The sequence below is a fragment of the Carlito syrichta genome, unplaced genomic scaffold (assembly GCF_000164805.1).
Source record: "Carlito syrichta isolate Samal-C Ts95f unplaced genomic scaffold, Tarsius_syrichta-2.0.1 Scaffold56974, whole genome shotgun sequence".
NCBI classification, from domain to species: domain Eukaryota; kingdom Metazoa; phylum Chordata; class Mammalia; order Primates; family Tarsiidae; genus Carlito; species Carlito syrichta.
The window spans coordinates 721,066-747,690 of record NW_007001070.1 but is presented as its reverse complement, the minus strand read 5'-3'; the positions used below and the strand labels follow the sequence as shown (position 1 = coordinate 747,690).

The 26,625-nt window shown below is 41.8% G+C and overlaps 1 protein-coding gene across 1 annotated transcript in view; it reads left to right on the top strand.

The window, feature by feature from the left end:
* Nucleotides 1-18,803, top strand: part of SH2D4B (SH2 domain containing 4B) — a 90,753-nt gene extending 71,950 nt beyond the window's left edge. Inside the window, exon 8 of the mRNA XM_008049890.1 lies at nucleotides 18,715-18,803. Coding sequence (XP_008048081.1) covers nucleotides 18,715-18,803 — 89 coding nt within the window. The remainder of the gene's footprint in view (nucleotides 1-18,714) is intronic.
* The last annotated feature ends 7,822 nt before the right edge of the window (nucleotides 18,804-26,625 follow it).

Below are 26,625 nucleotides of genomic sequence, written 5' to 3'. Positions count from 1 at the left end.
GGTTCTAAAGAGACACATTTCACTTCAAGAGAGGAAAGACCTTTTTGATGGCTACAGCATGCTCTTGGGCAGTCTTGATAGAGAGCGAACTTCCTAGATGGGAGAATGGAGGGCCTTTAAGTTTTCTGCCCCTGGGCTCTGTGATGCAGTGTGGTTCTGAGAGCAGGTGCCCTTGACATTGTTCCAGGACTGCTGTCCCTGCTCCTGCCAAACCGTCAGTTTCCTCAGGTGGTCATGAACATTGGAAAGGTTGGCCAGGATGTGGGGCTGGCCACAGAATGGGTGCTTGGGGGTCGATGGGCTGAGGATAAGGATGTTATTCACCCTATGACTGTTGGGCCTTACCCTGCTTATTTCTCTGTTACTGTTGGCATTCTTGGCCCAGGAGCCGAGGTGTAAGCAATGATGATCCCCTTCTGGGTGGCCCTTCTGGGAGCCCTGTGGATGAGGGACTGACCCACTGGCTGACCCACTGATCCACCCACTGTGGTGGAAAGGATTGTGCCAAGGAGGCAAAAGCTGAGTGTAAATGGCATAAAGGCTTGGCCCTTAGGACTATATTCACTGGGAGGTCACCTCATTTCTGTACTGCACAGAAAAGGAAGGGCTGAACAGGCTGACCAGTGCTGACCATTGACGATCTTTTGACATTATACTGCTATACAATTCCACATCTCCTGGTGCTGCCAGTTTCTCCTTGAATTGGTCATGGTTAGCCCCTTACAGGTGACCCTCAGGAGGCCCTGGGAGCTTGAGAAATTGGTCCCCCTTTGCCCAGCAGTAAGCACAGGAGTTGAGATGAGACACAGAGTTTCTGGCTCTTGGTTTTACCTTTTCCATTCTGGTTGTCTCTTTGAATATACTGCCATCCAGGGATGGAAGTTAGAACCAAACAGTGTTCTCTCTGGATTTACAGTCCCTTAGTGTATATTCAGTTCTGCCTGAGTTATTTATTTTAAATCTCACCCCTCCTCATTTCATGACCTTGCAAAGCAGAGCTGATACTGGTCTCCTGACCTGGCTTGAAGGAAAATCTGGGAATACCCTTTTTGGTCTTTGGGATACTCCCAGGAGCTAGAGTTTCTAGGGCCAAGATGGAAAGAATGAGTTAGCCCAGGCTCCTGTCCTTGGCTTTCAGAACCAGTGGGAGAAGAGGAAACTATGATTAGGCTTGGCACTTCGTTGAGAGGTGGCAGCTAGGATGGGGGACTGGGACATCAGCAGTGTGGATTCAGGGACTACCATCCATGTTTGGAAAGGAATTGCTGAAGAAACCAGAGGTGGAGAAAATAATAATACCTACTACTATATAGTGGTATTATAAAGATTTAAAATATGTCAACATTTTAAAAATGTTTAGAACATATCTGCCATGCAACAAATGCTTCCATTTGATATATGGAATAAACATGGAATAAACATGGTAGGCTTTGGAGGTCACATCAAGAACCAATGAAGTATGTACAATGGTGGGTCCTCTCCTTAAGGCATACCAAATTATGACACTGCTGTCACTCAGAAGGAAAAGACCTGTGCACAAAAGGAAGATGACACTGATTTAGCCTTCCCCAAAGAACTACAAGTCTGAATTTTCTTTTATTATGGGTATGATACCCATCTTGAAATACTTTTAAAAAGTCATTAGATGTAACGCAGGGGCCATTAGGAAGGTTGGTTAGCATGTCATGATCCATCATGTCAAGTGTGATTGTTAATTTTCCTCCCTTGGGCAGAATTTGGAATGGAAATTTTCCACCAACTCTGATCCCAAATGCAAAACTTTCTAAAGGAGAAAAAAGTAGGTCAGTTGACCCACTTTCTTCTTAAGTTCTTGCTTATGCTGTTACAACTAAGAAATAAAGGAATATTTTCCTTCTTTTTTTAAAAAAGTGAGCACTGACCACATAGTCTCAAAAAGAGATTACAACGAAGAATGAAATTATTTTTGCTTTAGAAAGAGATAGATTGGAATGGTGTTTCCAAGGTCTTAACTCTTTCCCTTCTGCTGTCTGTAGTTCTGGTGCCTGCTCTGCTTCTAAGCCCTGAACCCTGAACGGGGCTGTATCTGTCTGAAGGTGAACAAAGGCACTGCTTGGATCAATGGCATTCTGGGGCACAAGACACCTGATCTTGTGTTGATCCTCAATTGTACACTGGCCAGTGTCTGTGGGGTGGTTGGCCTCACTTGTGGGAATACACTGACTTATTGTACTTTATCAAACAATTTATTGAACATTTACTTTGTGCTGGCATTGTGCCAAATAAGCACTGAACATCCAGTATTTCCTTTACTTCTCACACAACTTTCTGGAATGGGTAATGATACGGCCAATTAGATACACAGGGCTTGCAGTACGCTGGGCACTTTTCTAACCACATCTCATATGTTGATTTATTTGAACATTATAACATCACTGGGCACTTGCAACTAGCATTAGCCCCATTTCATAGATGAGGAGGGACAGAGAAGTGAAGCCATTTGCCCATGGTTACTGTTAGTAAGTGGGAGAGGTAGGATTCAAACTCAAGTAATCTGGCTTCAGAACCCATGCTCTTATCTGTGATACAGTGCAGACCAGTTGCCCCCTCTCAGATGAGGAAATAGAGACCCTGAAGGTCAAGTAGCTCTAGGTTACACAGTGCTCCAGGAGAGCAGTTCCTTTCCCCTGGAGTCTTTTTTTTTTTTAGATCTCTGGGCTGTGGATACAGCTGTTTTAGCTGTCATGCCTTATTCCTAACTGGGGCAAGTGTCTGCGCCTCCGGAGGCTGGTGCCACCCTCCTATAGAATTCCTGAAGATGTCATCTGGGTCTCTGTACAATCTGCAGAGTGCTTACGTGATAAGTAGAGTAAAACAGGGAATTGTCAGCTTTTGGGATTGTTGAGTTACCTAAATACTAGGAAGCAAGTAAAGACATTTAAATAATTAATTTATTGATTATTAGTACGAAGCTTCTGTTGTGTGCTAAGCACAGGGCATATGGTGGTAAACAAAACTGATGACTTCTCTACCCTCATGAAACTTACATTTACTTTCAAGTAGCAGAAAAAATTCAAACTGATATGCCCCCAAAGAGAAATTTTTATGTCATATGACTGAAACACCCAGAGGTAGGTTCAGCCTCAAGCTTTGCTAGATCAGGGAGCTTAAGCTCTTCAGCAACTAGCCTCTTTTCATCTCTTAGCTCTGTTGTTTTCCATGTTGTTTTTATTCTCAAGCAGTTCATCAGCCCTAAATTGAATGCCTGCATTCTCCTAGGTTCCAATGCAGCAGAAGAGAGAGCATACTTTTCTTTCAGCAGCCCCAGTATTAGTCCCAGTACTCAGCCTTGTTGGGTCTGGTTTGGTCCCATGCCCATTCCTGAAACAATCACTGTGGCCAGAGGGATGAGGAGTCTGATTGGCTATGCCAGGGTCATGTGACCATGTCTGGAGTCAGCTAGGTAGAAACTACCTTATTGGAACTGCATAAACTGAGAGCATGTGGTTTCCCAAAAAAAGGTTACAGTTTCCTTGCCAGAAAACAGGTGAATGGTACTGGGCATTCCTGTCCTTAGAGAGAAAAATAACCTGACTTTTGCTCTAGTGAAGCTGTCAGTCTAGTCAGTGAGACTGGTTGACATTAAACAAATTATCATACCATAAATGTGTCCATCCAGCTGAGGTGTTACGCAAGATCTTTGTGTAGCCATTTTCAGAAGTCATTTTGTTGTGTGGTGCCACTTTCCCTCATGGACAGCAGCATTAGTGATTAGAACCCTGGCACGTTAGCTTGGAGCAGACATTCGTGGGCATGGGTGTCGCCTCTTTTGCAGAAATATATCTGGAACCAAGAAGCTTGTCTGGTGAAATCCTTGTCTCAGCAGTTAGCTGTGGTTAAATTTCATCTGGAGTTATAAAAAAATGAAGGCATTTGAGCTCATTCATCACAATCTCTGAGGCTTTGGGATGCTTTGAGAAACTATTGAGAATGAAGAGCTTAATAATTCTAGCCTCCTTAATGATATCGTCTAGAAAGTATGGCAATAAGAAAGGAAAGTCACAAAAATGAATGAGAAATAGCTAAGTGGTAATGGAGGAGTTGTCAGCCGGTGAGGCGTAGCTGTGGTGAAGGCTTTAAGAAATATGCACGTCAGATAAATTGAGACCCATAAAAAGAGAAACGTTGTGGCTGGCCTGCCTGCATTTCTTTCTTTTCAGGTTGAAGCCCTAACAGAGAAATAAAAAGAGCTCGTTTGGTTACTCAGGTTCAATTTTGAGTTAATGATTTCAGGGAGTGGGATGGAGATGGAAAAGGGGCTGGGAATGGAATCCCAGGTCTGCTTTGAGGGTTTGCTAACATGTAGATTTATGGGTCTATCACAGCAGAGTGTCTTCTGAAAGTATACTTAGCCGATTAATGCCGGTGGAGTAAATATTTTCACAGTGAACGTGAAGTTGTTGGTGGTGTTTGAGAGTATCCGTATGGAATCCAGGAAGATGATTAGGGGAGGTGTTAGGAAGGACACACCAGGATTTGTGCTCAGAGCAGGAACAGAGAAGTTGGGTACTGCTGGTCCCAACTCAGTGGGGTCGGTGGGGTTGCAATTGTTACGTGCTGGCATAGGGGGAATGGACTTGTTTGCTAGGCCAGTGTTCATCTGCCCTTCTGCATTTCTTGCCTTCTTATCTTTACCTGTTGCAGTGTGTAACCATGGGAACGGGCTGCTCCTTCAAAGGGCCATGTCCTGTTCCACAGAGACCCAATAGGGGACGCTGCAGTTAGTTGGGTGGCCTCAGGTGCTTAGTCCCAGAGGAACTGTGGGACCTGTGGGTAGGCTCAGTACATCCCTCCTTAAGTCTCCATCAAGGTCCCCAGCCTGCATGCTGGGCTTCTGCCTTGGTTTCCTGATTACAACTCTGTTTGCTTCTGCCACTGACCTTTGGACTTTGTGGCTTAGGCCAGGGCCAGGCTGGGTTTGTATACTACTTTGCAGCAGCAGCCACTGTAGTCACAGGATCCATTGTTCCCCTGGCGCTATTTCACTTAATATGGCCAATAACTTTGTGCGATACTCAGGTGAGTACATTGTACCACTGAGAGAGATTTACTTGTTCAGGATCAGCCCATAAGTGGCAGAGGCATGATTGGAAACTGATTTGTTTGGCTTTAGCACCTGCTTTCAACAGGATAGTAAACTTAATCTCACAGTTCTGGGGTTGGGTCTATCCAAACAGAAAATCTGGGCATACTATCTGTTTGCACATGCACCCTCTGCATCTGGCTTCTTTGGGCATTGCTTCCTGATTGGTGGTCAGCTTTAAAACTGGCCAATGATGGGAAGCCCTGATCTCAGCTCATCCAGAATAGCCTTCTGCTGAGAAGCCTCAGTAGGCATTTTCTGTCTTAATCATCATGAGCACAGCAAACTCTAAGACCAAGAGCTTGTTATGTGAATCCACACTTTGCCCGTATAGTCCCCCAGGACATCTTGCATGTAAGGCTCTGGAAATGGGACAAGGATCTGGGCTGTACTTGGGGAGAACAGGCTGCTTATAGTCTAATGAGTACAAGCCTTGTGCATATGGTCAACAATTATCCCAGCTCTGCCACTTACTAGCTGTGAGACCTTGGTGAGTAACTCAATGTCTCTTAGCCTAATTTTCCACTTTGAGGAGAATGAAAGCATCTACCTCAAAGGATTATTATGAGGACTGAATGAACTAGTGCTTATAAGGCACTTAGCACAGTGGTTGGCATAATGTCAGCATCCCATAAATGCTAGTTATGGGATTTTAATTAATGATTTATTCAACAGGATTTATCGAGAATCTAAGTTCCAGACATGTTCAAGATATGAGGATATAGTAGGGGAAAAAAGCAGATATAATTCATGCTCCTATAGATCTCGTTTGCAAAATTATAATTTTTATGTAAACTATTGTGAAAGCCACATTTCTTATATAAATTATGTCATATACTACAGTATGATTGTTCTACAATATCAATTTTTTAAAGAGATTTTTGTTCTATATCCACATAAGTGGTTCTCAACAGGGTGCTTGTGCCCTCAGGGACTATTTAACAACATCTGGAGATATTTTTGGCTGTCACAACTGGGAGGTGCTTTTGGCATCTGGTGGGTAGAGGGAAGAGATGCTACTAAATGTCCTAGAATTATCTGACCCAAAACGTCAATTGTGCCCAAGTTGAGAAATTGGTCTATATTTGTATCTTTATCTACTTCAAACTTTTTAATTATTGCTAGAAGGAAATATAACAGATGGAACATCTTATTTACTTGTTTTTATAAATAATCTCATCTGACTCTGGTCCTCTCTTTCCTGTTAATGACTAAACAAAAAAAATTCTTAAAATTTCCATTTAGAGATAATCCTGTCTCTTCTGGTTTAACAGTCTCTTTTAGTTTAACTGTGATTATCTAGCAAATATTCAATCATTTTAGGCTCAAAGTCCTGCCTCTCCCTTTGTGATGGGTCTCTCCAACATAATTCTCCTTCCGAAATTGGTGTCTGGGTGCAGGGAAAGCTCATGGCCTTGAGAGGGTCCTAAGTAAGGCCCCCAGTGGCTTGTCTCTGGGCCTTGCCTTCTATATTTAGTATATCCACTGCTGATGGTCCACGGCTGGTGGAATGATGATCTGATCTCCAGCACAGCAGGGGTCTGAAGGGATCCCCTTTCCTCCACCAGTCTTCCCCCCCCCCCAAATGACATAACTCTTTCTGGGATCTCTGAGTTTCAGTAATTCCTATCAATTAGTTGTTGGCTAAGGTTATTCACCCTTAAACCTGGATTCTGGGGTCACCTTTTTTCTTGGTGGCCCCTTAGAAAGCTAGATCATGTTTTTAACTATCTCTACCTTCTAAAATACTCTGAGAGCTGAGAATTGAGTTCATCAGCCATCTCTTCCCTCCCCAACCTATGACTTATTATAGTGGAAGACACAGGCTATAGTGGAAGACACAGGCTATCTATTCCCTATTTATTTACTTCTTCTTCTTTATCTTCACTCCCCACCCATATGCCTCTCCCTCCCCAGTAAGCAGTCATTCCGATAAGCTTGAGTACATCTGTTGAAAGGGTTCTTGTATATACTTTGTATATGTATTCCCTGTAGGGAAGTTGTTCTACTTCTTCGGTTCTTTTTATTTCTACGTGATAATATATGTGATTTGACCTTGATGCTTTTCTGTGGCTGATTTTTATGTGAAATTAGTTTTTCTGAACTCTTCCCATGAAACAAAGGCTGGGAAAATATTTCTTGCTCCACCGAGCTTCCTCATCTGTAGTTTTTTATGTAGTGTTTACAAACAGGGCAACTTACTCTGTGGGGTCGCCAAGCTCTTCCCCTCTCCCCCAGGGATCTGGAACTTCTCTTTTCCTCCATCTGTCTCCATTTTGATTCCATCTCCAGTGGTGGAAGGTGGCCCTGGAGAGTCTTACTGTGGGCCCCTTGTACTCACCCAGGACTGAAGGAGGACCAGACTGCCTAGTTTTAGCTACTGTTCTCAGGTTGACCTTCTGCTTTCCAGTGAATTGTTGTTAATTGCTCTTGGACCCATCGACAACCCTTATTTCTTCTTCCTCCTTTGTAAACACTGGTATCATTAAGGTCTTGTGTTAATGGTTCGTTCCCACCATCATTTGTATTGGGAATTTTCTTAGTCCATTTGGACTGCTATAACAAAATACCTGAGAATGGGTAATTTATAAAGAACATAAATTTATTTCCTCACAGTTCTGGAGGCTGAGAAGTTCAAGATCAAGGCACAGGCAGGTTCAGTGTCTGGTAAGGGCTTAGCCTCTGCTTCCAAGATGCCACCTTGGTACTGTGTCTTCACATGGAGCGAAAGCAGAAGAGGATAAACTCACTTCCTCAAGCCTTTTAGTATAATTATGTTATATAAAGATCCAAATCACCTTGAGCACTCTCCTTTAAAGTTTAATCATCTTCTAAAGATCCCATCTGTTAATACTGTTACACTGGTGATTAAGTTCCAACATGTGAATTTTGAGGGACACACTCAGACCATAACAGGGTTCATGGGGACACCTTATCACCTGGACTTCTGGTTTTGGACTTTAGTTGTGCTGTTTTTATTTGGGGATTTGGAGAGATTGGAAAATGATGCTGCTGGCACCACAACCATCTTCCCAGAATCTACTCTCCCTACCCTGAATTCAGGTTATGTGAATCGTGTGGTGCTTTAAAGATCATTTATGTTTCCTTATCTCACAGGGCACCATGCTGTAGATGCATGCTGTACATACCTCTGGATTGTACTCCACCTGGTGTATCTATCTAATTTCACCCACCTACTCCCTGAGTTGTGGACACTCAGATTGCCTCCAACTTATCACCACCACAAATACATCTAAGAATTGATTAAGTTCCTTGCACTGGATCTTTATGGACCTGTGTAATGTTTCTCAGAGGGTGCACTTCATTTAACCAGAGGTGCCAGTGGCTTTCCAGAAGGCCAAACTAGTCTCCACTCCCCTGAGCCACACAGGAGGGTTTGCTCTACTGCCCTGTTTCAAATCCCACACTAGAACATGGTAGAACTCCTGGATCCCCTCCATGTCTCACAAGAACTCGGGGAGGCTAAGAGTCACCGGTTCCAGACTGCTGTCTCTAAATATACCATTTCTGTTTTGCTATGCCTATGTTATGCAGTCACAGGGTAACTACTAGATTCTCTGACAGAAACTGCAGTACAGGACTTCCTGCTTTCAGCTGCTGTCTCAATCTCTCTAGGGTGTGGATTGCAGAAGAGTGATTAAGGATACTTCCTCCAGTTCTTCTGTTTCCCTGTCAAGTTCCAGCTGAGAAAAAGCTCTTTCCTTCCCTTTTCTGTCTGGCAGGGACTTTCATAGGACCTATATTATATCCTTCCTAGAGTAGGACTATGAAACTCTATATTCAGATTTCCAAGTATTGCTCTGAATAGAGAGGGAGTTTCTAGAATGTCAAAATCACTTCTTATATCTCTGCTAATTCTGGCTTGCAAGACTATTGACTTTCTAGCACAGAGTCTGAAACCAAGCCACCTATTAGAATCACCTGAGAAGATTTTGAACAATATTACTACTTGGTTATCCCAAATGAATTGAACCAAGCCCTACTGAAGTGGTACCTGGGAATCATCCAGGGTTGAGAACTATCCTTCAGCAACTCAAGACAGCCAGCATGGAAATTTAAAGTTCATTAGGGGCTCTGTTTTTCTAGCTGGTAACCTGCCCAGCCCTGAAAAGACATTGACCAATTTTGAATGAATGTTATAGCAGCAATGTGTGGGAAACTGCAGTGCAACAATATTAAAATATTTTAAATATTAAATATTAACTATATACCATGTATGTACATATATGTATGAAGAGCTTAAGGAGAGCTTAAGAAGTGGAAATAGCACCAATGCTTGGAAGCCCCCATGTGTTCTTTCCATCATAACCTGTTCCCTTCCACCAGATATGAACCCTATCCTGAATATTTTGTCCACCATTTTTTCTTTCTTTCTTTCTCTCTCTCTCCCCTTCCTTCCCTCTTTCTTTTCTTTTTCTTTTTTTTTAGTCAGTCATACTCTGTCACCCAGGCTGGAGTGGTGGCATAATTACGGCCATCACAGTCTCAACTTGCTGGGCTCAGGTGATCCTTCTGCCTCAGCCTTCCAAGTAGCTGGAATCACAGGCATGCACTGCCATACCTGACTAATTTTTTTGATTTATTGTAGAGACAAGGTCTCACTATGTGTTCTAGGCTGGTTTTGAATTCCTGGTCTCAGGCTGTCTTCTCACCTCAGCCTCCCAAAGTGCTGGGATTACAGATGTGAGCCACCGCTCCCAGCCTTCTCCACTATTTCTTTGCTTCATTTATTACTTACATATTAATCTCCAAACACCATCATGATGAGTTTTGTGAGCTTTTTAACCTAATATAAATGGTGTAACAGTGTATTTATTTTTCAGTTATTTGCTTTTCTCATGCTTCATTGAAAACTTTTTTCTCATTCCACTTTTTCATCTCTATTATTTAGCAGTTATGCCAGTCTCAAGGTCTTTTACTGGTTAATATAGATAATTTAACATGTACGTGTAACACATTATAAAAGTAATACAGTTGTCCCTCAGTGCTCTAGGGAGATTGGTTCCAGGGACCCCTGAGGGTACCAAAAATACATAGATGCTCTTAGTCCCATAGGTAAAATGATGTTGTATTTAGATATAACCTGTGTAAATCCTCGCCTATGCTTTAAATAATTTCTAGATTATTTATAATACCTAGTACAGTGTAAATGCTATGTAAATGGTTGTTATATTGAATTGTTTTTATTTGTATTCGTTTTATTTATTTTTTCATATTTTCAATCTGTAGTTCGCTCAATCTATGAATGCAGAACCTGTGGAAACAGAGGGCTGACTATATGCATTCTTACCCCTGCCCTAAACAAACAGAATTTTTAAACTCCATCCTGTTCCCTACTGCTAGTCTACTAGATGTCTAGTATTATAGTTCTATCTCTATTTTATTATTATTATTTTTGAGTGGGAGTCTCATTCTGTTGCCCAAGCTGGAGTTCAGTGGCATGCTCATGGCCACTGCAGCCTCAACCTGCTGGGCTCGGGCAATACTTCTGCCTCAGCCCTCCATGTACCTGGAACTACAGGCATGCGCCACCATGCCCGACTAATTATTTATTTATTTATTGTAGAGACGAGGTCTCACAAAGTTGCCCAGGATGGTCTTGAACCTCTGGACTCAGGCAGTCCTCTCACCTCCACCTTCCAAAGTGCTGGGATTACAGGCTTGAACCATTGCACCCAGCAATTCTATCTTTTTTTAATCCCCAAGTATTCATTATCATCATCATTTTGTAAGTCAGTTTTTTAAGAATGACCTACAGTATCTGTGTTCATCCTTCCATCTGGCATCTCAGATTCTCTACCCAGAACACATTTTTCTTCTTCCTAAAGTACCTCCTTTATAATTTCCTTTAGTAATCAACTCCCTCAAATTTTTGTCTGATGATTTTCTTTTACCCTTCTCCTTAAAAAATAGTTTCATCTACAGAGTTATTTTTCTCTCAACATCCTGAAAGTATTATTTTGTTGTCCTCTGACTTTTAATGTTGCAACTGAGAAGTTAGTTGTAAGTCTAATTGTTCATTCTTTATAGGTAATTTGCCTTTTCTCTCTGGTTGACAAAGGAAGACACTGAATATCTTTGCACAGTTTCACTCTTATGTGTCTTTGATCGTTCTCAACTGTTGACTCATTAAATATTACCTCCTTTCCTCTCCTGTAGGACACAGATTACACTTATGTTAGATCTTCCATTCTATCACTGTGTCTTTTAGCCTCCTGAGATTTAGATTACACTTCTCTCTTGTTACGTTGCTATAAAAGGTCCCACGGGATGTGTTTCTTAGTCTTCACTCTGACTCTTCACTCACCTTTGTTCCTTCTTCCCTCATACTTCATTACTACTCCTCACCGTTTCACAGAATCCACCTGGTCTTCAAGACCCACTCACATTCCCCTTCAGTGCCTCCTCAAAGCCTGCCCTGACTTCTCCAGATGCTCTTAATCTCCTCCCTAGTGTGTCTTCCACAGCACTTACTACCCTTTGCCTGAGATAACATAGTGCAGAGCAAAGAGCACTGGACTTGGAGTCTAAGGACCTGAGTTTACCACTTAATATCTCTGTGAACATTAAGCTCTGTGAACTTGGATAAATCATTTATCTTCCTGATGCTCAGTGTTCTCAGTCGTGAACTGAGGATGATAGGATTGTTAGGAAGGCCAAATGAGATGAGGGTCACAAAATGGAAAATGGAAGCCGTTTCTGGGAAACTAGTGCCCAGGGAGCCAGATGCCAATAGTATAACTCTGGAAATGTGACAATGAAGCAGTTCTTAGGTGAGGACGGCTTCAGTGAGTTGAAATCCATGGCTCTGATCCACACTCCTTCAACCTACTTTCCATACTTGAACACCTCCTATCATTAGTTGCCTGCCTGCCTTGCTTCCACTTGACCCTTTCTGGACTCAGTCTAACCACTCCTGGCTCCAGAGCTGGGTGGGGTGCCTCTCCTAGGTTCCACCATAGCACCTGAGCCCATATTCCACATTGCCTCATCACCACTGGGTACAGTTAACCTTTTGTTTTTAGATTTAAAACCTTTTCTTTCTCTCTCTCTCTCTCTTTCTTTTCCCAGTCTTGATTTCTATACAGAGTCAGAGCTTCTGGAAGGCAGGAACTGTATCTCATTCACTGCTGATTCCCAGGTGCCCCGCGTGTGGCCTGGGTCTTAAATGGTGCTTAATACACATTTATTAAAGGGAAGAGGGGGCAATGAAGAAGGAAGGAAGGAGAGAAAATGTTCCTGGAAACTACAGGAGAAATGATAGTTCCTATGATCTGGGAATGAGAACTGGCTCATAAAGAATATGCAGTTGTACTCTTCAGTGTTTATTCTAGAACAATTATCTGGAGCATTGTGAGAAACATTGTGAGAACAATCACCATTAGCAGAATGAGAAAACATCAGTGACCCTGACGGTGTGCTCATTCCCCAGTTGGAAAGGGTGAGGCAGGGCATCCTTTCTTTCCTCTGCTAGGAAGTGGTAGAGTGTTTAGAAGAAGCAGAGGAGGGATGAGGTGGGTGCTGATTCATGCTCATTTCCCAGACATTCTGCACTTGACTGAGAAGCAATCCAGGGAGAGAGAGAGAGACAAGAGGACATAGGAATGGGGCAGGAAAACAGTATCTCCTTGCAAGGATTCTGTACTACTTCTCTTGGGGAGTTGGGTTTTCTCTGCCATCCTGAACTATGGTTGTATTACCTTTGATCTTGTGCCAAATTACTATTTTGAGTTCTAGGCAAGTATCAAAGAGGGGGCAGAATTCACAGATCTCACCATTTGAACACCTGGACAGTCTCCTAGAATGGCCCAGCTAACTTTATGGGACAGGCTGGGGTCCTGGGACCCAGGCTGGGGTCCCTTCAGAGAAAGTCATTCTCAGTAGCCTGTGTTTGAGAGATTGTGTGTGTGTGTGTAGGCGAGAGGGATCAGCAAAACCTGGCGTTGCATCTACTAATACAAAATAGCTTCCCACACTAACACATGTAGGATATTTAATGTATTCAGTGCAACTAGTTATATTGTATTAGTTATTAATATTTATTGTGTTCTTAGGGACCGTGCTAAGCACATTCGTGGATTAACTTAATTCTCAAACAACCTTATGATGTAGGTATTAATATCAGTACCACCTAGATGAGGATGCCAAACTGGGTTTCAGAGGAATTTAAGTCACCTGCCCAAGGCCACCTGTGGAAAAAACCCCAAACCTGTGATTTTAGTCTGTACTCTTCGTCACTGCTGCAAACATCCTTCCTTATATCCCAGGCGCAGTGGATGTAAAGATGAGGTGTCTGTGTCAGCTCAGGTCTTCTGGGAAGCAGATGTGCGAGACATTGATCAGGGGACACATCTGTGAAGAAAAAGGGGAGAGGGTACAGGAGAAGGTGGGGAGAGTCTTCAGAATTGGTGCACCTGCGGAGAGAGAGTACTTCACAGGTGATCATAGTAATTTTCAGCAATGAGGTATGTAACACTTTTTCTAGGATGAGTTTGTGAACTTAATTGTCAGGCCTCCTGTAGCCTGGAATTGGAGGGGTAGCTGACTTGATTGCCTCTTGATATAAGTCCTGGGTAAGGAAGAAATAGGTGGCCCCTGACTGCGCTGACTGTCTTTGAAAGGTAGAGCATCTGACAGTAGTTGCCTCTGTGTCCTCTGCTTTGTGCACAAGGAAAGTCCCACATGCATCCTGTTGGGTAGGAGAATGATGTGGGGAGTGGGTGAGACTGACTGTAGGTTTAGGTTGAGGTGGGGTGGTGGGAGGAGAAGTCACAGGTGTGCAGTGCCTCTCAGGGTCATGGAGATGAGTAGCCCAGCTACTTCTGTCCCTCTGCTTGTTGCTTACAGTGAGTATGCAAAGTGTAAACAAGCGCATGTGCAGAAGGTCAATGTGTTGCAATTCACCTCTCCCCCAGAATAACAGATGACAGTGGGATCCAGCACTTTCCACAGCCATTCTCGGTGTATACAATGGTTTTGAATTCTTTATCAGACTTTAAAGTCATAACATGCCTTTGAACTATTTGGGTGACGAACACCTCAGTGTCAAAGGACTTTGGAGAAGTAGAGGGCTTGGCTGAAATTTCCATCGCCAGGTAAGGGTAGAGGTGGGAGTTCATACAGGTCTTCTGACCTCCCCTCCTCTTCCCACCTCTCAGCCTCCAGAGTCTGATCCATCAAACACATCACCTTTCCTACGTTGTCCAGATGAAAGAGGCTTCCTAAAGGCATTTCAGGGGCTTGTCACCAGCATATACACAACTCCAAGGTCAGACCCGACTTCTACACTATGATGGAACCACATTGCACAGGACTGCAAAACGTTAGAGTTTTGTTCTTTGAGCTGAAGTGAAGCTTAATTCTTTGTCCCTATTTAGAAACTTTTTGCCTGGTATCCACTCACTGGTATTTGGAGAAAGTCTTTTTTTTTTTTTTTAACCTTTTAAGGGAAAAATCCTGATTTCAGGTGCTCATTTACCATACCAGAGAGCTAAGTGAAGCAGTCGTAGGAAGTCATTCTGGTTTAGTCTTTAAAGCAGGACTCATAAGGCTCTGCACAGGGCAGTGCCTGCTGACTTGTTTTTGTAATCAATAGATGCTATAATCCCAGCTCATTACCAATTCCTTGCTTACCCAATTAATCCAAATTAGTGTGGCTCAATTTGGAGGAAAGCATGCTCAACTCAGGTTCTGGTAGAAACTTTATCCCCAGGCTTATAACTGGTCACCCAGGGCCCAAATGCCCTCTGTGGAAGAAGGCAAGTGCTGGCCAGCCCCCAAGGCTCTTTTCTTTCTGATACCATGGTCTACATTGAGCCACAGGGTAAGGGGCAGGGAGGAGTGGTAAACGGTGGGGAGGGGCTTGCAGAACCTGCTGACTTTTTTTTTTTTTAAACTAGGAATTATTAGCCGAGAAGATGCAGAAGATCTCCTGGAGAACATGACTGAGGGAGCATTTCTGGTCCGGGTCAGTGAGAAAATCTGGGGATACACCCTTTCCTACCGCCTGCAGAAGGGATTCAAGCACTTTCTTGTGGATGCCTCTGGGGATTTTTACAGCTTCCTGGGAGTGGATCCCAATCGCCATGCAACGCTGACAGATCTCATTGACTTCCATAAGGTATCCCTTGTAGGAGTGCTAGTCGGGGGTGAAACTGGCAGAAATCTGAGCTGAAAAGAGTGGAAGCAAGCACAGCAAGACTGCAGGCACGAAGCAATGGACTAGGGGGTCCCAAAGATGTGGACTAGACCAGATATTGTCAGTCTGGGCTTTGGAGCCCACGATTCTTTTGTTTGGCTGTCCCTCTGGGGCACGTGTGTACCTCTAATCCTTGTCCCCAGACCTCTTCTCACTTTGAGGACCTGAATGCTCCCTACTGTTATCGCCTGGGGTGGTTGATCCACTCTTTCTCAAAGCCCATTTCACCTCCAATTTACTCCCAAGCGTGTCCCTTTTGAGGACCCTCCAGCCAGGTCTCTGGCAGCTTCTGAGAGTTAGCTGAAGTACAGCAGGCCACCTCATGGTTAGAAGCTTTTCTAGGGGAGGAGTTACCATGCCTCTTGTTTGAACTCCAGCTTTACTATTTAGTACATGTGTGCTTGGGCAGGTTACTTAGTATCACTGAGCATCAGTGTCATGAGTAGGCAAATGTATGTAAATGATACTGAGCTTGGACCCTGTGAGCATCCACGAGGTCACGTATATAACAAATCTCTCTAACTGTAACGTGGTTACATTCTTATTTCCCAGCATTCTTTTTGTAATTTGTCCCCCTACCTTGGACCCCGCATTGAAAAAGATGTGGTCTTCCGAACAATGTAAGTAGTAAGAGCAACTTTTCTGTTAGTGTGGCTGTTGGCATCAGTGGTAACTGGGAGAAAGCCAAAGGTGGAACTCAGTGACCCAGAAAGGCAGGATGGAAGGATTCTGAGAGGCAGAGTGGTGGTAGCTCAGGTGCTCCAACATCTTCCTGAGTTTTGCATGTGTAGAAAGGCTTACAGAAGCATGACCTTCTCACTGGGCTTTTGCTACAATAGGGACTCTTGGATTGCTGTCTCTTCATCTCTTCATGGATGTCCTTAGAACTTGAGGGTCAGCTCTTAACTTGATCTTATGAGTAGAGCACGCAGAAAGTCATCTATTCACAAAAACCTGGGCGCTGAATATGGAGTGTTGTCCAGAAAACTGGACCAACCAGGGTCAAGGTAGATTTTTCTTTGTGTTGGAAAGAGGAAAAAGAAAGGGAGAGGATGCGGGGACTGGGACCTTCTCTGTGTGAAGCTCTGAGCCAACTGCTCTACATACATGCTCTCATTTAATCTTCATGATATTTCTGCGAGGGAGGGATCTTAGCCCCAAGGAAACCAAGGCTAAATTTTCATGGCTGGTACCAGCTAGGACCAGGAGTTAAGCCTCAGGCTATCTCTAAAGCATAGTTTGCTTTTCTTGTACAATGTAGTCCACTTTAGCAGTGATGAACTCCTTGTCCCTGGAAGTGTTTCAGACAAAGGCTAGATGTCCACCTCTCATGTCAGGTTCCTGTATGGAAAGGCCAGACAAGATGTCTTTGAACGTCTTTATTCTCTTCCAAACCTGAACCTTGGAGACTGACAATTTCATTTCTAACACCGAAGAGAGATATCATCTATGCTCATGTGGAGATTTGATGACCAGCTTTTATAAATTAAAATTTTAATTACACGATTAATTTGTGATTACATCCTGAGGAAAATCAAATACAATACAAAGGGAAAGCCTCAATCATTTCAAATCCTCTTCTCCACCTTGAATCATCAATTTGCCATGTAGCTAGCTATGTATCTTCTGGGCAATAACGTAAAAACTTATATAGGAAATACATAGTTCTGCTATTTTTCACATAATTTGCATAATTCTTTACATATAGTTGAACACCTTGTTTTCTTAACATGCATGGTTAATAAATCATTGAGCGAGATTTTAAAAAGCATGGTTTCTGGAATCAGCCTGCTGGGTTTTAAATTCCAACTTCATTACTGTGTGTGACTTTGGGCGACTACTCAGACTTTTGCACCTTAATTTCTTTCGCAGTAAGGTAGATTTAGTAAAGCTCTCACCTCTGCAGGTCCCTGTGAGCTTATAGTGAGAGATCACTGTGTAAAGTGTTGGAAAAATACACCCAAGACTTTTAAGTTATCAGGACGTGCTGGCTGTCATTAAACAATATCTGTGAGCTTTTTCCATACCAATATATGTACCAATTCTTGTAAATATCCTGTGGTATTCCATGGTATGAATGCATATTACAGTTTAATTACCCATTCTCCTCTTGATCCCAAAAAGTGCTGCAGAGACTTCCCTGTATGTCACTATGGATACATGTGTGGTATTTCTCTAGGGTGGGTCTCTGGAATTGGAATTGCTGGAGAGAAGAATATGCACATTTTAATTAGAAAAGATTTGCCAGTTTGCCCTCCAAAAACACACCAATTCAGGCTCCTGCCAAAACTGTACGAGGCTGTTTTCCCACACTGCTGCCAACACTGGGACCTATCAGTCATTTAATTTTGTTCTATCATATGGGCAGACACTGAATCTCACTGTGGTTTAGCTTGCATTTCTCTGAATACCACTGATGCTGAGGATCTATTCTCATGTTTAATGGCCACTTGGCTTTCTTCTTCTGTGAATCGTCTGTTCATATCCTTTGTCCATTTTCTATGAAGATGTCTCTTTCTTACTGACATGACAGTTCTTTCAGAGACTAAATTGCTCCTTAGTTATATCCATTCTGCTCTTCAGTTCTTCGACTAAAATTTTTATTTTTAATTTAAATGGTCATGCTTTTCACTTCCAGGTTCTTTCAATGGCTCTTTGCTTTAAAAAAAAAATAATGGCCCATTCTTACTTTGTGGATGACTTATTTCTTGTTCTGCTGAAGAGATTAATACACAGCTCTTAAAGCCTCCTACTGTTTGTTTTATAGACTTGACATTTTCCTGGGAGTCATTTCTATTAAGTTTAGCATCTATGGTTTTTCCTAAATGTTTATAAATTTGGGGCTATGAGGTAATCTTCCAACTTTAAATTTCCTGTTTATTCATGAGTAGACAGAGCTTCTGTTTCCCAAATTCAGTCTCTTCATGCTGGAGGGGTTGGATTTGACAGTGGGTAGCTCATCTTTTGGGAGTGCCTGAGCTTTTTGGGTCTCTTTGTCCGCCTAAGAAACTGTGTGCTCCTCCCCATTTCACGATCTGCCTGAGGCAAACACCTGTCTGGAGTTCCCCAACTTGTCCCCAACTTGGACTAGCCATGTCCCACATTGACAACCCCCTCCTGTATATCTCCCTCCTGACAACTCCCTCCTGTATATCTTTGGTTTTTCACAAATTCGGCAACCTCTTTTGCTTTGATGATGACTTCCTTCCTATTTTCCGGTAATTTTATGAATTTATTTCTTTTAAAAGAAGGATTTTTTTGGTCAGAAGGAGGCAGATGCATGTTCTTAGTCTCTTTGTCTTGAACTGGACACTGGTATAATTTTTATTTCTCTTTCTCGATTATAAATGAATTTTCTTTTTTTCCCTTTTAGGAGGAAATTATCACTGTTTCAGGGGGAGAGTTGCTGCAGGAACCCTGCGGACAGAGGGACAGCCCGCCAGACTACCATCTGTTGTTTGAATGATTTTTTTCCTCCTTATCAATTGAATTCATTTGGGCATCATATTTTTGAACTCAGCTTAAGAACTTTCCAGCTCGAATCCTTATGACCTTCTGGAAGATCCACTGCCATCCAGAAGAACAAGTCAATTTGTATGTCTTAAGGGATACTAAATATTTGGCGTGTGTGCTGCTGATCTCATCCCAGTGCTCAGGACAGAAATGGCTAACAGCTGATGCAACTCCTTCATGAAGAGAGTAGCTATGACCCCAGAAGACGAAGCCTATTTGTCATGGCTGCCCCAAACTGAGCTCTTAGGATGCATAGATCATGTTTTAATAATCCAAAATAATTCCAGTGCCGAACCCTAAATTTAACACATGACCCTGAATTTAGTATGTGATAGACATTTAATAAATGTTTGTTGAATGCATGCACTTTATCCAAAAGTTTTTCAGCAACAATCAGCAATGGTTTCTAGCAAGCTAGTTCCTGCTTGTCACTCTTTATAAAATCATGGCGATAATAGAAGAGAGATTGTAAAGGATTTTCTATGGAGGTCATAGATGCTGCATCTTTCATGATGTTATTATTACCCACATTGATATTATCACTGGAATTGCCTAAGGCTCCTGAGCCCCTGCTTCCAGGACAGGTGATTGACACTGCCTTGTCTTCCTTATTTAACCTCTTCTGCCACCCTTCTCTGTCTTTGAATTATTTCTTGGCCCTGGAGTTGCAATATTGAGGCAGTGGCTTCATGTATTTCTACAGCTGAACCCAAGACCTGGGGTGACTTAAAGATCCAAGAATGGTTTTTAGACATCTGATAAAGCCTCTGCTCCCTAGCACACGACCCTCTCTGGGGTATGAAAGTGTGCTCAGATGATTTTCTCTGTCCTCATGCTCCTTTTGACTTTGATTCTACTGTTCACTTAATCTGAGCGTGTTCTTCATATTAACAAAAGACTCTCCCAATAACTTCTCAATAACTCTCGGGGATGGTATCTATTTGTGCATACTTTTTTTTCCCTTTTAGGAGGAAATTATCACTGTTTCAGGGGGAAAGTTGCTGCAGGAACCCTGCAGACAGAGGGACAGCCTGCCAGACTACCATCTGTTACCTGAATGACTTTTTCCCCCTTATCAATTGGATTCGTTTGGGCATCGTGTTTTTGAACTCATCGTGTTATGACCACATACATATACAGAGAGGTAGCACATTAGGCTGGGAAGGTTACAGTCTCTACAGTCAGGAAAACTTGGGTCCAAATCCCCATCCTGGAACTCACTAGCATTATAATGCTTGCAGTATTGTGTTTGACAAGAGAAAAGGGATAGATGGACTCGGGATGTCAGGGAACTGGTTGCCCTTACTTGATAGGCTGTGCCAGACATCTCCTGTGTGCCACTTTACCTCTTGCCTCCCCTGTTCCTCAGATCCTTGACTGCATATTTTCCCCCAGCCACCACTACTATAACTAGTTGTGCATAGACTCTGCTTTTCCCCACTGCTGATCAGCCTTTTGTGGATATAAGCCAATGGTACCTTGCCACATGTCTCATCTGCTGTTGCCTCAGAGGCATAAGGCAGAAGAGATGGGAAGTTAATGCCCCATGCGGTGAGCCTTAGATAAATGGGAGTCAGAGGCTGGTAGATCAGTTCTTCTCCCTTCTTCCTCCTGTTCGGTGTGGCAGCCTTTCTAGAAGACAGTCCTGCGACATCAAGCAACCAGTTGTGATGAAACCAAACGGAAGCCGGATCAGTACGACACCGCCCTGTTCGTACTTCCTCCTTCTCTGCCTCACCCCTGCTGTCTCCTGCACCTCTGGGATTGCACTCCTGAAGTAGCAGCACATAAACTTTTGCCACGGGCTTTGCCTCTTGGGTCACCCAGGATAAGAATGTGTTCTTCACATTCATCATACAGATGTGTTCAATAATATCAATTTTGCAACTCAGCTCCGTGGCTTCCCTCCCGTCTGCCTGCCTCACTGAATGCATAAAATGAAGTGATGGAGGGAACCTTCTTCCTGAACTCTAAAGTGCCTTTAAACCATAACTGATTATCATTAAAATTACTTGTTTCTATTAGGACTCAGAGGAACCAAATTTTGTTTTTGACTCTGCTACTTACGTGACTTTATTCAAGTCATTTAATTCCCGTAAACCTCGGTATAACTGAGGAAGGGAAGAATTTTCTGTATGGCCATCAGTAGGCTTTTTGGCAGGTCAGTTAAATGATAAATATGAAAGCTCCTTCCAAATGAAAGGCATTGCTAACAACTACCACCATAACAGCTGCAACAACTTTGTGCTTAGCAGTGATGTGTCGGGGGATATGATGGGATGGTTTTCAAGGTGTTGGAAGAAACTTCTGTTACAAGAACTAGCAGCAGCTTTGAAAGCAGACCAAGATGGGTTGAGACCCTGAATCCCCGGGCTGTTGTTCTGTCACCCCTAATTAGAATGTGAGAGACAACAGCTGAGTTTTCCATCCCTAACACATTTATTTCATCTTATTTGGGGCCTGCACTTTCTGCATGTCTCATATATTTTAGGTTTTACCTGGGTTTAAAATAAATCCCTTGTAAGTTGTCCTGCAAATGAAATTACTGTCTGGAAAACTGCAATTTCATCTTGAGAGTTTTATTATGCTAATAAATGTCAGGATTCTCAAATAAAGGAATTGCATTTTTTTCCCTGAGCCCTACAAATATAATGAAAAATAGTCAGCTACAAGACTCAGCAGAGGAGAAATTTACAGTCTTTAACTAGAAAGAGAAGTTGTAAAAAACACTATGCTACTTAATGGAAGATAAATTTCAAGGAATGAACGGGCAACTTGGGGTACAGATTCAGGGAGATTCTGGTGTACCAGAGAGGCTTTCAGGGACTATCTAAGGGGCATGAGTTACAAGAAACTATGGCAAATGTTACTGTGGAAGGGGCCCATGAGCTTGAAGACCTGGAAGCCTGAGGAATTTGTTCCTCTCTTGAACTCTTAAACCTTTCATGAGTCTCAGAACTAAATTGTATGTGTGTGCATGCATGTGTAAACTCTCATAACTGTATTTGAGGGAGACAATGCTGTTATCTCTATCTTGCACCTGGGGAAACTGAGGCATTCAGAGCATCCCCAGGATCACTTCTCTGGGAAGTGGCAGCACAGGGATTGACTACAGTCTGGCTTCAGAGTTTGCTTAGACCTTGAAGTAGCATAAACAAACACAGGGGGATTGTTGTTAAAAATGTAGATTCTCCTTCAGAGGATCTGGGGTTGGGCTGGAGGTTCTGTGTTCTTCACAAGCTCCTGGATGCTGCTGATGCTTCCAGACTGTGGGCCACACTTGTAGAAGCCAGTCTTGAAAGCGGGAGTTGGCAAATTATAGCTGCAGGCCAAATTCAGCCTGCTGCCTGTTTCTGTAGCCTGAGAGATAAGAATGATTTTTACATTTTTAAGTGCTTGGAAAAATTGAAAAAGAGGAATGATATTTTATGATCTGTGAAAATTATATTAAATTCAAATTTCAGTGTTTATAAATAAAGTTTTATTGGAATATAGTCACACTCATTTGTTTACATATTGTTTTTGACTGGATAGGGCCTGTAAGGCCTAAAATATTTACTATCTGGTCATTTATGGAAACAGTTTGCTGATTCTTGCTTTAAATTATGAGGCATCTGTTAAAAAGTATTTTGCTTTCTTTGCTTTATCTAAAACTACTCTTAAAGAAGATTCTAATACCATCATTTAGACTTCAGAGAAATCTAAATGACTATATTAAATTTTCTAGTGGTGTTCCATTTTAATTTTGAATCTCATTTCTAGTTTTCAAAAAGGAGATTTTTTTGGGAACTTGTGAAATATTTCTAGCCAAATGTAAGCAAGTAATATCACAATTATGTAGTTACTTTACATGGCGTATAATCATTTACCTTCTAGAATTTGTCATATTTTTTACACATAACTGTATATTTATACATTTTGCCCTTCAGTCTGGGAGGTCCTAGAAATCAGGCAAGGCCATATTTGTGTATTTTAGGGTGCCTGGAACAGTCAAGTTGTGGAATTGATTTGTTATGTATTAGGTACAAACAGACTGTGTATATTTCAAAGACCTACTTTGACTTTCAGGGGAGCCCTATGACAGAAAAGTTCAGGCTGAGTGTTCTGACTGCTTTGGGTTGGAATCTCGAATTTACTATTTTCAGTTACTAAGAGGAATAAATAAACAAATAACTAATTGAGATTGAAAAAGTAAACAAACAAACAAATAAGCTACCAAAAACCAAACAACAACAACAACCAAAAAAACCCCAAAAAACCCAGCTCTGCTGACAGTCTGAGATGGGGGAACTGAGAATTAAAATAGAAGTCACGACCTCAAATTAAAACAACACTGAGATACCACCTAACTCCAATCAGGATGGCTGTCATCAATAACTCAAAAAACAGCAGATGCTGGAGAGGATGTGGTGAAAAGGGAACACTTCTACATTGTTGGTGGGAGTGTAAACTAATACAGCCTCTGTGGAAAGTAATGTGGCGATTCCTAAAAGATCTAAAAATCGACCTTCCATATGACCCTGCAATTCCCCTACTGGGAATATACCGGGAGAAACTCAAATTACTCTATGAAAAAGATACCCGCACACGCATGTTTATTGCAGCATTATTTACAATAGCAGAAACATGGAACCAACCATGCTGCCTATCGAAAGAGGACTGGATAAAAAAAAAAAAGTGGTACTTATACACGAGGGAATATTATGCAGCCATAAAGGACAAAATTATGAACTTTGCAGCAACTTGGATGGACTTAGAGGCTATAATACTGAGTGATCTATCACAGAAACAAAGAACCAAATATCATATGTTCTCACTCAAAAGCGTACCTTGAACAACTATTGGCAATAGTGGGAAATTGCCAGGGGAGGCGGGGGCACACTTCATCAGCAAGGATACCTGCATAATGACCATTTGTATACCTAAGCCTGAATTGTACCCCACATATTTAAAATTAAAAATTAAAAAAATTATTCTGGAAAAAAAATTATTCTGGAAAAAAAATTATTCTGGAAAAAAAATTATCCAGGTGTGATGGCGTGCCTGAGTTCCAGTGACTTGGAAGGCGGAGGTGGAAGGATTGCTTGAGGTCAAGGCTATGGTGGCTATAAGAGCGTGCCACTGCACTCCAGCCTGGGCAGCAGAGTGGGACTTTGATTCAAAAACAAACAAATAAACAAACAAATGTATCGATCTAGCACAACTTTTAAAATTTTAAACTTTTTTTTTTTTTGGAAACAAGATTTCTTTCTATCACCAAGGCTGGAATGCAATGGCATGATCATAGCACTGTAACCTTTGAACTCTGAGCTCAGGGGATCCTCCCACTTCAGCCTCCAGAGTAGCTGGGACTACAGGCACACACTCCAATCTCAGCTGATTTTTGAAATAATTTTTTAAGAGACGGACTGTCATAATTTTGCTTGGGGTATCCTTAAACTCCTGGCCTCAAGCAATCCTCCCACCTCACCCTTTCAAGTAACTGAGATTATAGGCATGTGCCATTGCACCAGGTTCCAAACATTTTTAAAAAATTCTAATGTGTGTGAAGAAAAGTGTGTAGTGTGTAAGCTTGAGGAATTTTTACATACTGAACACACGTGCAAAAAGATGAAAACAAGAACACTGTGAGCACCCGAATTCCCTAAGCTCATTTTTAGACAGTGTCTTCTGCTGAAGATACCTACTGTGCTGAAGTCAGCATAGCTTTTAATATCAAAATCTGGTATTAAAAAGTGGGTCAGGTGCCGTGGTTCATGCCTGTAATCCCAGCACTTTGGGAGGCTGAGGTGGGAGAACTGCTTGGGACCAAAAGTTTGAGACCAGCCTGGGAAACAAAGCCAGACCTCTTCTCTACAAAAAAATAAAAAAATTTGCAGGTGTGGTGGTGTGCACCTGTAGTCCCAGCTACTTGGGAGGCTGAGGCAGAAGGGTCTCCTGAGTCCAGGAGATCCAGTCTGTGGTGAGTCATGATTGTGCCACTGCACTCCAGCCTGGGTGACAGAGTGAGACCCTGACTCAATAATAATAAAATAAGAATAAAAAGTGCAAGAAATGGCAACTACAGAATAATTTCACTTATTTAGAGGCAGCACTTCTAAATAACATATTAGAAAGCAGAATTCAGAAATATATGTTAATATCTATGCAATCACACACATATATTATTAAGAATTGCTCATCATTATTTCTTGCATTCCCTCTGAATTCTTGCTGAAGTAAAATTTCACTAGTAGTTTTTGTTTTGTTTTAGCAAGGGACTGTGAATAGTAAATAATTTCTGGCTCCTATGTATTTTTAATATATTTATTTCACCCCCTACTTTTTAGACAGCATTTGACTGGTTATAGAATTCCAAACTGACAGTTGTTTTCCCTCAATATTTTGAGAATATAACATTATTGCCTTCTGACATTTATGGCTAATGGAAGGTTTGCTGTCAACTTGTCATTTTTTGGTATGTAATCCATCTTTCTTTTGTAGAGTGTATTTTCCTCTCTACAGTTTTGCTTCAGTGTTTCTAGGGATAGCTTTAATATCTTGCTAATCACTCAGTGAGAGTTTTCAGTTCAAGGTCTCATGGGTTTTTTTGTTTCTGAAATGTCTCAGTCATTTTCTTTTCAAACATCAGTTCTTTTCCATTCTCTCCACTTTTTTCTGTAAATTCCATTGGATATATTTCTGCACTTCTCATTGCTGCTGGAGATACCCACTGTTGCAATTATTCTTTCTCCTCTATCTTAATGTGTTATCATCTATAAGCTTTTCAGTGCTGTCTTCCAACTCGTTAGTCCTTTCTCTTCAAATTCTCCAGTGTGCCATGAGGATCATTAATTAAGGGTTATTGTTATTTTCAATAGCTATGTTTTCCATTTCCAAGTTTTCCAATTTGTTCTTTTTCAGATCTTCTTGTTCTTGTTTCATGCATACTCTTCTTTTCTTATGTCTCTGAGCAGTTAATTTACATTTTAAGATTCTCAGATTTCTCTCTGTGGCCTCAGGTGTTAATTCTTTTATTTGTTGGATTTACCAAAATTTTTTTTATGTCAATAGACTTCCTTGTGTGCTTAGAATTTCTTTTTTCTCTTTTAAAATATATTTTAAAATTGTAGGGTACAGTTAAGGGTTAGGTATACAAATATTCACTGTGCAGGTAGCCTTGTTGATGAGGTGTGCCCCCCTTTCCCCAGACAGATATTGACTACCATTAATCCCGCCTCCCTTCCCCTCCATGCCCCCCATAGTTTCCAGCCACTGACCATCCTTTTCTTATAGTATTATGATAGTTGTTCAAGGTCCACTTATGAATGAGAACATGTGATACTCAGATCTTTGTTTCTGTGAGAGATCACTCAGTATTATCAACTCTAATTCCATCCAGGTTGCTGCGAAATTCATGATTTTGTTCTTTTTTAGGGCTGCGTAATATTCCATTATATATATATGTACCACATTTTTTAAAAAATCCAGTCCTCTTTTGATGGATAGCATGGTTGGTTCCATGATCTTCCTATTGTGAACAATGCTGCGATAAACATACATGTGCAGGTATCTTTTTTATAGAGTGATTTAAGTTCTTCAGGGTAAATTCCCAGTAGGGGGATTGCAGGTCATGTGGAAGGTCAATTTTTAGAGCTTTTAGAAATTGTCACACTGATTTCCACAGAGGATGTACTAGTTTACTCTCCCACCAACAGTGTAGAAGTGTTCCCTTTCTGCCACATCCTCTCCAGCATCTGTTATTTTTTGAGTTATTGATAATGGCCATTCT